The following is a 12,119-nucleotide window of genomic DNA, read 5'->3' as shown; positions in this document are numbered from 1 at the left end:
TGTAAAATAGACTGTTTTCTTAAGAAGAAAAACCTATACACAGTCACAGGAGCGTTTACTCAAAATGTTATCCACCAACAGTTAATGATTGTGTCTTTTTATAGAAGCAGAAGCAGTAGGAACGCCATTTCATCAACTCTCTTCTTTCTACTTCAGAGGAAAATGATTTATAGAACCACAAAATGCAAGCATATATGTACATGCTTATTGTAGTAAAAGGTGAATCTCATTTATCCCACATTGCCCAATCATGTTTTAACATTTTTTGTTTGGTTTGATGATATGTGTATGCAAGAAAATCCATAAAAACGGTTACATGTAAAACTTGTCTTCAGTTTCAGGTTTACCCTGTGCTCACACTGTTGGGACTGGTGAAAGTATTTTATTTATTTGTATACCATATATAGTATGTACCTCGCCGCAGGCGAATTTAGGCTCCTGGCCAAACCGAGATCCTTGAGCGCAGGGTTCATTAAATAAAATGTATGGGTAAGAAGGATACAAGTCACACCCCCTGGAGGGCAGCGTACTCAACTAAGACCATCTTGGCAAGAGAGTGAGGTTACTATGCAGAGTATCTCGGGAGGGCAGAGGACCAATTACAGCATGTATTAGGAAGGGGTGAGGGTGCAAAACAGAGCACACCTGGAATGCAGGGCGCCAAAAAGGTATCTGTAGATGGCAGGGTACTCAACACAGCATCTATTGGGGAGGGGAGGGTATAAAACGGAGCATCAATAAGAGGCGGGTACCACCAGAACCACTGGAGGAACGGAAGCATGGGTACTAGCCCAAACCTCTGAGTGGGGAAAGTATACCGAATCGGCCAGGTACCAAACCGAGCCTATCGTAAGGTGGGGGATGGGTGGGGGAACTATCGTTCTGTTTGGGGGCAGGCTCCCGAAATGCCTCCCATGTGGGAACACTACCTGTCTCAGTTATCTTGTAATTTTGAGGGCTGTTAAAAGGTGGAGGCACTTTGAAGTGATCAGGAGCACGGCTATCCCGCCCCCCCAGACACACACAGCACAACGCAACATATTGTTTATCATGGAGTATTATTATTATTATTAGTCGAATTTGTATTGCGCATAGCTGCCCCAGCAACGGGGCGTCCCAGCGCCACCAAAGACCATAGACGTGAGCGAAGGGAGAAAAATTAAAAGTTAGACAGGGAACAGCCAGTTTTTTATGGCTTTGCGGAAATCAAGGTGGTTCTGGATCGTTCTGATGGAAGCAGGGAGCAAATTCTAGAGTTTCGCAGCAAGGCTGCAAAAAGAACGGCCACCAGCTCTAGCTTTCAGAACTCGAGGAATGCTGACCAACGCTTGGTCAGCAGATCTAAGGGAATGCCGCGGCATGTAAAACTCTTAACAGGTTGGCCAGCCCTAAAGGTGTCTGTAGGGTCAGGATCCTGTGCGACACACAAAGAGACTTGAACTGAATACGCTTTTCAACAGGCAATCAATGAAGTTTAGGAAGCACATGGGCAACCGAGCAAGATTTTGGAAGAGCCACCAGAATGCGAGCCGCTGCATTCTGTACTCTCCGCAGACGCCTAATGCTGGACTTATTGGCGCCTCGATAGAGGGAATTGCCATAGTCCAGTCTAGATAGGATTGTTGCCTGGACAATGGTTTGACGCACTTTGGGCGGAAAGAAACCCAGAAGTGGTTTCAGACCTCGCAAAAGCCCAAAACAGACCCCTGCCACTGCTTTCGATTGGATGTCGAAAGTCAGGCCACTATCGAACCACACACCCAGGTCCTTCACAGCCTCTTTGGGCAAGGGGGCGGGTTTAAGACGATCCGGCCAACACTGCTCGGACCACAACTCCCGGTCCTTCCCGAACAATAAGACCTCAGACTTACTGGCGTTCAACTGCAAGCAGTTTGCCGCCATCCAGTCAGTCACCGCTAAAAGGTCCTCTTTGAACTTGTCCAGATTGGCGCTGCATTTCTTAGAGAAGGCGATCACCAATTGGATGTCGTCAGCATACAACACCAATGACAATCCCCTACCTTTTACTACCGAAGCCAGGGGTCGGACATAGATGTTGAACAGTATGGGGCTCAAAATTGAGCCCTGCGGCACCCCCTGATGCAAAGCAAACTCCTGCGAATAAAAAGGTGGCACGGAGACCTGAAACGACCTCCCCTAGCAGCAGTTTTACTGGTATAAAGATGAAAGGCTGAGTTAAGCATCCCTGGCACTTATCCGACTCCTGCCCCAGACATGTGCTCCCTTTCAGAAGCACCGATCGTTAAACTTCTCTTTTACGTTTCAGGACAGAGTATACCAAGTTCTAGCAGCGTGCTTCAACAAAACGCACAATAGCATAACGCGCTATTCTCAAATTCCATAGACCGCTATGAAGCCATCCAACTAGGAGCAATGCACCAAACATACCATTAGTATAACACAAGGTCGGTCACACGCCGTACACACTATAACAAGAAATGTCACGACTTAACACTTCATAGTAGTATCATAACAAAGCATAATATAACAAAAGTCCAATATAACAAAGCATTGACTACGATGTCAGTAAATGCAGTGACAAGATGCACCTGTCACTGAGATACGTGTATACCCTTCAAATTCCTATCCCGTGATGAACCTCAGTGGGTTAATGCACCTATTTGCAGGGTTTTGTTTGCTGGTCACGGGTTTCAGTCAAAAAGAGATTATTCCATTGCATAATACACCTACTGCACAGATCCGTGCATAACTTGTATGTCTGATCCTGTGTGTACATTAAATATCCTAGTAGAACAGCTCCCTGCCAGCAACGCACTGACAGTGATTCTGTGGCTGGTGATTAAAAATTGCCGATGCGTTTAAACGTCTGCTACTCATGCGTTTCAAACAAATAAAAGCATGTTGCGTTACCTGTTAAGTGTTTCGTTGCAGCAGGTGATTACCACACTGTTAACTGCTGGTGAAAGCACACACTGACCCAGCCCCGGCCCCCTGTACCATCCATTGCACTTGGGATCACAGTTCCTGTGCTTTGCGGTACACACTGCTAGTTCTATCACCGGAACGCAGTGGGAGAGTGTGAGGGAGGCAGGGGTGGGGAATGCGATGCGTACCCCCTTCTCAGGAGGAAGGTAGTGCTGTTCTTATTGGCACTAGACTCCAGAGACACCTGAACCCTGCACGACGCAGCGCGTGGCGTATGCTACAGGCGAGCGCTTCAGCAGCCCGCAATGATTCCGCGCTATAACTATAACACAAATCATACGTGTGCGGAGAGTGGTGGCAGGCAGGGAAAGATGTCACTGTCAACCTTATGTCTTTGAAAGGCCTTTAGAACTGGGACGGGGTCAGTCATGTGTCAGGCAACGCTGACTTGTAACTGCCTCGAGCTCAGCCGTCCGGTTCATTCAGAGGCACATGACTGACTCCCCTTACCCCACTGCCCGCTGGTACTTGCCTGATTTCCTTGTAGGCAGCCTGCCTGTCTCTACACAGTAATACGATACGCGCCAGTGATGCCAGTAAAACACAGCTAATGTGTGTCAAGTGATCGTGTTTCACCGGGTCCCCGTGCATGCGCTTCTGTTTTTATGATATGGGAAAAGGTTAGAGCAGCGCAGGTGAGTGGAGTTGCCAAATACCAGGGTGTGGGGGTGTCTGGAAGAGTAGGCGTGTTGTCGGAGAGCACGGGGCCAATTTAAGGACACAATTCAGCAGTTACCGGGAGAGAAGAGAGAGACCGAAGTAGATAGCATTGCACCTTCAAGGTATGAACAAGCCCGCGTGTGGTGCGCGCGTGTGCGCCACAGCGAGCGATCTGTTTCCAATTATCGCGCCCGTGTCTGGGCACGATAATTCAAAACAGATGTTGCCGTGCGGGTAACCGCATGCAATAGGCCGTGGGCGGAGCAAAGGCGGGACATGCACCCGCCTTTGCCCTATTGCGTGCTGTCTTTCTTAGAAAGACGCACGCAAAGCCCAATGGCCTGAGAAAAAAACAAAAACACACGCACAAGCGTGTGGTGAGCTTGGTGAGCTTTCTGAAGCCTCTTACTAAAAGTCTCGCAAGCAGCGCATACGTGCTGCTCTAGGCTCGACCTAATAATAAATACTGCTGCAAAAATGTACAGAAAGTCACTAGAACTTTACGTGGCCTTTTTTTTTCTCTGAGTTTGGGAATGGGTACCAACTTGGATTTGTGACAGGCAGAAGAGCAGCAGAAGACACTACTTCCGTGACATCACTTTAAGGTCAAGCAACCATTGACAAGGAAATCCAGCTGTGATTTCTTTTACAAAGAGAAGCATTTGATAGTTGTATCCTAGACTCTTATGGGAAGTTTGTTACAATTAGTGTGACCTAGGCTGCAGGATTTATAGTTATAATTAGAGCTGCTAGTTTCGCATGTAACTGGGGAAGTGCCAAGTTTGTTTTAGAAGATACTGCTTTAGGCAACTCAGTGTATTAATACAGTATGCCTACTTGTGCACGTGCATTCTAACGGTAAACAGCCATTAGTTCATAGTCATTACTTCGCATACCATTGCAACGCATGCACTACCTCGTACAACGCAAAGTAATTACTACGCTTTTTTTTACTTCACATGTGCAAATACCACACATGTCTTTACAAAGAAATTCGTTGTAAAGGCATGTATGGTATGCTTTTACAACGAATTTCGCTTTAAAGGTATTCATATGCGAACTAAAAAAAAAAGAAACGATCCATGTCGTTGTGAGGAAACTGAGGCTGTTTCCTCACAACGATGTGCACCTACCCTCGGAGACGACGTGAAGAAGGTCCCAGGAGGAGAGAGGAACCAAGAGGAGAGAGAGGTAAGGGGGATTGGGCGTGGGGTGGAGGTTTATTTTTTAAGGGTTTAGGGTAGTGTCGGCGGTTGTGGGGTGGGGGATTGGGCGTGGGGTGGGGGTTTATTTGTTTAGGGTTTAGGGTAGGGTAGTGATGTTTGTGTAGTGTAGGGGGTCGTGCTGGGGGTAGTGTTGTGGTGTATTTGTCGTGCTGGGGGTAGGGTTTTAGGGTTTTGGGTACTGTTGTGGTATTTGTGTAGTGTAGGGGGTCGTGCTGGGGGTAGTGTTTTAGGGTTTAGGGTAGTGTTGTGGTGTAGTGTAAGGTAGTGTTTTAGAGTTGTGTAGGGGTGTCGTGCTGGGTAGTGTTTGAGTGTGGGACAGGACTGGGGCTCGGGGGGGTCATGCTGGGGTAGTGTTTTAGGGTTTAGGGTGGTGTTGTGGTGCATGTGTAGTGTAGGGGGTCGTGCTGGGGGTAGTGTTTTATGGTTTAGGGTAGTGTTGTGGTGCATGTGTAGTGTAGGGTAGTGTTTTAGGGTTTGGGGTAGTGTAGGGGCGTCGTGGTAGGTAGTGTTTGAGTGTAGGGACAGGACTGGGGGTCGGGGGTTGTGCTGGGGGTAGTGTGTTAGGGTTTAGGGTAGTGTAGTGGTGTTTGTGTAGTGTAGGGGGTCGTGCTGGGGGTAGTGTTTTAGGGTTTAGGGTAGTGTTGTGGTGTTTATGTAGTGTAGGGGGTTGTGTTGGGGGTAGTGTTTTAGGGTTTAGGGTAGTGTTGTGGTGTATGTGTAGTGTAGGGTAGTGTTTTGGGGTTTAGGGTAGTGTAAGGGGGTCGTGCTGGGTAGTGTAATTGTAGAGAGGACTGTCACTTACCTAAGAAACTTTTACCACGACTATACCTTTAACACGCATGTTTTTGCGTTGTAATGGCATGTGTGGTAAAGGCATAGTCGTGGTAAACGTTTTGCATAGTAATGGTATCTCGTTGTAAATGTCAATGCGCACTAATACGGGCGTTGTAATGGTACGCATTGTATTTGTACGCGTTGTAACGACTCATATTCCATTCTAACTGATCAAGCTTTAGTCATCTAATTTATTTAAAACACGTTCTGTAGTAAATAATGGTTAAGAAGTGTTAGATTTCCATTTAAAATTCGGATGCATGAAAAATACATTATGGGGGCAGATTTATGAGGCCCGTTGCGCCATTGGAACGTCACTTTTTGTGACGTTCCGTGGCGCAGAAGCCTGCGTGATATTTATCAGGCAGCACTGAGCCACTTTTTTTGCCTTAATGCTGCCTTATAAATATCAGTCCCTTTAACGCAGTGTTCTGCGTTAAAGGGGCGTGCAATGGCCGTTGCTGGGGGCGTTCCCAGCAAGATCCATGGCCTTTTGACACTGCCCCAGATTTACGAGAAATCGTAAATCTGAGGCAGCGCCAAAAGCTTCCGCCTCCCCAGGGGAGGCGTAAGGGAGGCGCAACGGGGAGAAATATCTTTATTTCTCCTCGTTTTTCCTTTTTCTATGTGTGCTACATCCTACAGCACACGTAGAAAGAGGAAAAGCCTTTTGTGATTATTTTTGTACAGAAAGGTTTCCCTTCCTGTACAAAAATATTCATCTCCGCAACGCAGGCACCCTTGCACCATGGTGCAGAGGTGCCTGCGTTGGCGCAGGCAGCCCATTGTGCGCCGGCGCAGGGGAAAAGGTCAGGAATGCGTCGCATTTTATAGATATGGCGCATCCCTGCCCTTTTCTTTTGCCGTAGGGAAGCGCAGCAGGAAGGCCTGCTGCGCTTCCCTACGGAAAAACCTCATAAATCTGCCCCTATGTTTCTCTTTACACACAATTGACTGAATCTAGGATCGGGTGCACTCTGCCCATCAAATGACTCTGCATGCATTTAAGAGTTGGGCATATCCAGGATGTTCAGTTTACATCAGTTGATTCTGATTGAAGTCTACTGTTGATAATTATGACGACCTCAGTTCTCATGGGTAAAACCAGGGCAGGCTAAGTTTCAGTCTCTTAGAAAGTGTTTGTCTTTCAAAGCATTTAAATTACGAGTTTATTTTTTCATAATAAATTGGGTATGGAGTGAATTTGTAATTTCCAAGCCTTTGAACTTCATACATCTTGCAATAGAACAGCACAAGTTTGAAAAGCACTAGATTGTCATTTAGACTTTCAGGGTGTTAAGTGTTGCTGTTGCATGGGTGTTGGTGAAGCAGCAGATATGCCAGAAGGGAGGCTTCATTCCATCTCGAGAATGTTACTTTGGGCATGATTCAGGGTGTCACTGTAATATACAATTTATATTTTCAGCTTCCGTAAATACACCATCGACAAGATGACTGTCAGTGATTTTGAGAATGTTACTTTGGGCATGATTCAGGGTTTTGCTGTAATACAAAATCCAGATTCTCAGCCTCTGTAAACACACCATCGACAAATGTCTGTCAGTGATGGGCATTCCAAATCCACTCTTAATTGGTGTAGCGTGTATAATCACGTCTCCTCTATAAAAAGGTCCAAAGTTATTAAATTAGTAAAGAGCATTAGGTTCTAGAATATTCCTGAACTGCGCTATGGAATGGCATATATTTTGAGTTGTTCCACAATTGTGTTATTCCGTGCCATTTAATATAATAATTTTTAGATGGAAACAAACAGTAGCATGAAAAGCATCGCTTACTGCATCCCAAACAGGCTGAACATTTGCTAAAGTATTCCTTATTTTCTTTTCAGTGAGGAAAATATCCGAAGTCTGTGCCTACCAGACTTCCCTGAACCAGCCTACCTCTTTTGGAAATACCTCGACTTGGCAACATTCTTTTTGCTGTACGTGTTGCCTCTCCTAATCATCTCAGTTGCCTACACAACAGTGGCCAAGAAGCTGTGGTTGCGCAACGCCATCGGAGATGTCACAACTGAGCAGTATGTGGTGTTGAGAAGGAAGAAGAAAAAAACCATCAAAATGTTGATGCTTGTGGTGGTGCTCTTCGCAGTCTGCTGGTTTCCGCTGAACTGCTACGTTGTTCTTCTGTCGAGCCAAACCATTCGCACCAACAATGCGCTTTATTTCGCCTTCCATTGGCTTGCGATGAGCAGCACCTGTTACAATCCCTTCATCTACTGCTGGCTGAATGATAATTTCCGATCTGAACTGAAATCGTTGATCAGTATGTGTAAAAGACAGTCTGGACCCACGGAGCATATGCTGCCCTCGACAGTTCCATCGTATAGAGTAGCGTGGCCCGAAAGCGGCCATTTTAAGAGGTCTCAAGTCTCCAATACGCTTCCTTCAACCTCAAACATTCAATCAGGGAAGACTGATCTCTCTTCAGTGGAACCAATTGTGGCCGTGAGCTAAGTGACGCGTGACTCTGAACTATCAAATTGTACCAAAGGCTTACATTTGAACTTGTCACCAAGAAGACAAGAGGTGGAGTGAAGCAAGACCATATCATAAATGCATCATTTTTTTTTTTTTTGTAGTTTCACGATTGCTGTACTCAGTCAATTATCACCCATGCTCAGTAAGCACTCGGTCAGGTCACTAGGTTAGATGTGAATATCTACATCATCAGTATGCCACGGTGCCCAGCTCCTTAGAAGACCTACCCTCATCTGGCAAGGTGGAAGTAGGAAATTGGCTAATGTGCAAGTATATGAATATGTGGTCCTCAAACCCAGTTGGAATCTGGAAGTGGTGTGATCAGTGCCTAATTTGTGTAAGTAAGTAAGTAAATAGTAAATAAATGCATGGGCCTGAGAAGCTCACGGCCTTTGCTACCGAATGCCATCTTGCCAAATACCATGCCTGGCTAGTTCTGATTCCACCTGATGGCTCTCTCTTTCAGCAAGCTATACTCAGTTTCTTCATCTCACTCTTGCAGGTTCTGTATTATCATTACGTTCTCTCTTTGTCACTGTTTCCCTATCTTTCTCCCCCTTCTTTCTCCCTTTTCTGCCGCTCTCCCTCTCCCTCTGGGTCCAAAACTGAGAAGAACATTCGGTCCGGGTACACAAAGATGAGTAGCAATGCCCACCCTTGCATTCACCGGCACAGATTACGCAGTAGACCACATTCACTGGAAAACCTTGAAGGACCATAACCGACAATTCAGCACATTGATGCTTAAGGAATCCCTACAGGTGATATGTGTGACGCAAATAACTTCTAAATTTAGGTAAGGCAGTATCTGAACTGAATTGTCCCCTGTTATAGAAATTATGAATACTTAACAAGTGACATATGCCAGGCAATGTATCGCTGAAAGCCTCCAGGGTTGCCCTGTAGCCAAAACTACTGTTTGATTGGAGCATGGTTTCCATCCCTACTCCGATGTTGTGGAAAGGCAATTAGCCTCATGCATTATAAACTAATGAATGTGCACTACCATAGTTTAGCTAGATTCTGTGGGCCCAGGAATGTTTAGGACAGAAGTGGGCCATAGGTAGTGCGTAATTTCTCACTTATTTGTTGGATTAGATCAAATCAGAGTTATATGGGGGAAAGCCGAGGCTTGGAAACAAGAAAGAAGATCTTAAGGAAAACTTGAGCCAACATCAGGACGATCAAGAGGCATTCCCAAAGGCAGGCTTATTCGTCTCCATGAGCCCAAGCACCATCCCACCACACAACGGATGTCTCTAAACCAGTGGTTCCCAAACTTTTGACTCCTGAGGACCCCCATTGAGTCACCACTGAAAGCCGGGGACCCCCAAGCAATTTGTAGAATTTAAATTTCAAACATTAAAACAGTAATTAAAAAAAAAATTAAAAACGTGTGCACACAAAACAAATACTCGAATTACTAAGGATTTCAGGGGCATATTTACAAGTCCCTATCGCCATGGTAATGTCACTTTTAGCGATGTTCCTGTGGCAATAGGGGCTTTGCCTTATTTACAAGGCAGCGTTAAGCCACTTACTGTGGCTTAACGCTGCCTTGTAAATAAGGCCCCCTATCACGCAATGCTTAGCGTGAAAAAGGTGGGCAGTGGGAGTTACAGTGGGCGTTTCACTCCAACACCCATTGATTTTGACGCTGCCCTCTATTTACAAGGTCAGCTTAAATAGGAGACAGCACCCAAATTAAGACCATGAAAAACCTGGTCTTAACTTTGCGAAATGAGGAGAAATGCCTTATTTCTCCTCGTTTTTGCTTTTTCCAACGGAAAAAGCAAAACACCTTTGATTGTTTATGTTCAGGATGGTGACCCTTCCTGCACATAAACAATCTTTAATAAAAATGACGTTTTGTAACTTCCATGTGTGCTGCATTAGGCAGCACACATAGAAGTGACAAAACAGCATAACAAAATTGTTCATGTGCAGGAAGTGGGAACATAGCAGCATCAGGATAATGATAGACTGGGAATAAACATATGTTGCTAACTTTTACCATGCAGTTTGCAAGGAGCTCTTTGATGACAGTTTATAGGACATTGCTAGATTACGATTGTCCCTTATGAATTGCACAGTGACGAAAGAATCTCTGTGACAAAATCAGTAACCCATTGACCTATGCACAAAAAATACAGTTTTTTAAAATGCATTGTACACGTTCTTTGCAGTAGGCATATTAACTCTCTGTGTCACATTAGATAAGTCAAAGCTGCCACTGGACAAAACATCTCATCTCTCTCCAGCAGGTACATTAATCACTGGCATTTTCTTGACACTTTTATAGTTGCTCAAACAGCTAATTTCACAAAAAACTTTGCAGTGCTATTAAAATTGCTGGCTGAGGACCCCCTGGGAATGTGCCACGGACCCCTGGGGGTCCTCGGACCCCAGTTTGGGAAACACTGCTCTAAACAATCATTTCTAAAAACGTTTTCCAAATGATACATTTCTCACCGGATGGATCTACGATCAACGATCTCTAGTCTATGGAATCGTCACATATCTGTTGGTAGAAATGTCGAATATCTAGGAATTGGTCGCTGAAATAATATGTTTTATTAAAAAAAATAAATGTGATATCATTTTCTAGTTTTTTTTTATTAACTGGGATGTTTTTATAAAGAAATACAGACCTGTATGTAAATATTGATGTAAGCAAACAAAAACATGTTTAGAAATTGTGATGAAACTTGGTGATGTTTTTTGCTCTGAACAATAAAGATTTTTCACTTTGACTTTGCATGGTTTAGTTTTGACCTGCTTGAACACTTTAAAAAACAACAACATATTTTGCCCAATATATTGTGCATTATGCTAACTTTGGCAAGTTTGTAATTCACAAAAGGGTTCAAAAGTGATTCAGGATCACTTTTACATAATTCCATCAATGGTTCTTCAGGCGCAATAGATATATTTTTCATAAACAATGTGCTCTAAAACTGAAAAAAGGGGAAAGTCACATATATTGTAGTAAAGGTGAGTAAGAAGCTGTACAGGACTGCTGAACAAAAAGGAAAAAGTCTACTCAATTTTAATAGGACTGCAGAAAAATATTTAAAAGTTCAAGACTTACATAGGAAGGTGGATACTGAGAGGGTATATCAGGTCAGATCTCAAAGGCACATAATGGCAACTAAGCAATTCTTGTAACAAGTTCTGTGAATTGTCTCCTAAACCTAGGGAACTAGATACTACTGTAAGCTCAAGAACCTGGCTTTGATGGGAGGGTAGAACCATCTCACTGGTGGCTGTGTATGTGCCCCCGGGGTTGCAGACGACTACATTTGCTGACTTGGGGCGTTTGGTTCTGGGGCTTCCTGGGGGGGTTTTGGTGTTGGGTGGAGACTTTAATGCCGTGGTCTCTGGATTGGAGGACCGTCACCCCCCCAGGGATCTCCCTAGGGCTCAGGCCTGGTTGGGGAGTTTTTTGGACACTTTGGGACTGGTAGATTGCTGGAGAATGATGCTCCCGGGACAAGCGCAGTATACCTTTCACTCGGGGGCCCATGGGAGTCTCTCGAGACTCGACTATATGCTCATGCCGGCGACCCAAGCGGGGATGATTGGGGAGGTGCGTCACGTAGCCAGAGGTATTTCTGACCATTCCCCTATATGGTTGCAACTGAGGGTTGACCCTGGCACAGAGGGAAGAGTGGCACCTATTGGCCCCTGGTATCTTCGTAACACTAAGATCCGCGCGGAGTTGGTCAAGTCCACTGATCTCTACTTCACTGATAATGTGGGGTCGGTGTCGTCGGCCGTCTCCCTCTGGGAGGCTTATAAGGTGGTGGTCAGGGGGCAGGCCTTGTCTCTTATCTCCCATACTAAGAGGTGCGAGAGAGCTGAGGTGGTTCGCCTGGAGACTGAAATAGCTGAAATGGAGGAGGATTTGGAGCGTGGAGTTACTGATGAGAAA

The 12,119-nt window shown here is 45.2% G+C and overlaps 1 protein-coding gene across 1 annotated transcript in view; it reads left to right on the top strand.

The window, feature by feature from the left end:
- Positions 1-10,854, top strand: part of GPR83 (G protein-coupled receptor 83) — a 414,413-nt gene extending 403,559 nt beyond the window's left edge. The window contains exon 4 of the mRNA XM_085624060.1: positions 7,537-10,854. Coding sequence (XP_085480186.1) covers positions 7,537-8,161 — 625 coding nt within the window. The 3' untranslated portion in view covers positions 8,162-10,854. The remainder of the gene's footprint in view (positions 1-7,536) is intronic.
- The last annotated feature ends 1,265 nt before the right edge of the window (positions 10,855-12,119 follow it).

Source organism: Triturus cristatus, chromosome 8 (genome assembly GCF_964204655.1).
Source record: "Triturus cristatus chromosome 8, aTriCri1.1, whole genome shotgun sequence".
Lineage (NCBI taxonomy): Eukaryota > Metazoa > Chordata > Amphibia > Caudata > Salamandridae > Triturus > Triturus cristatus.
Note: the sequence above shows the minus strand (reverse complement) of the source record. Positions and strands in the feature narration are given on the sequence as shown.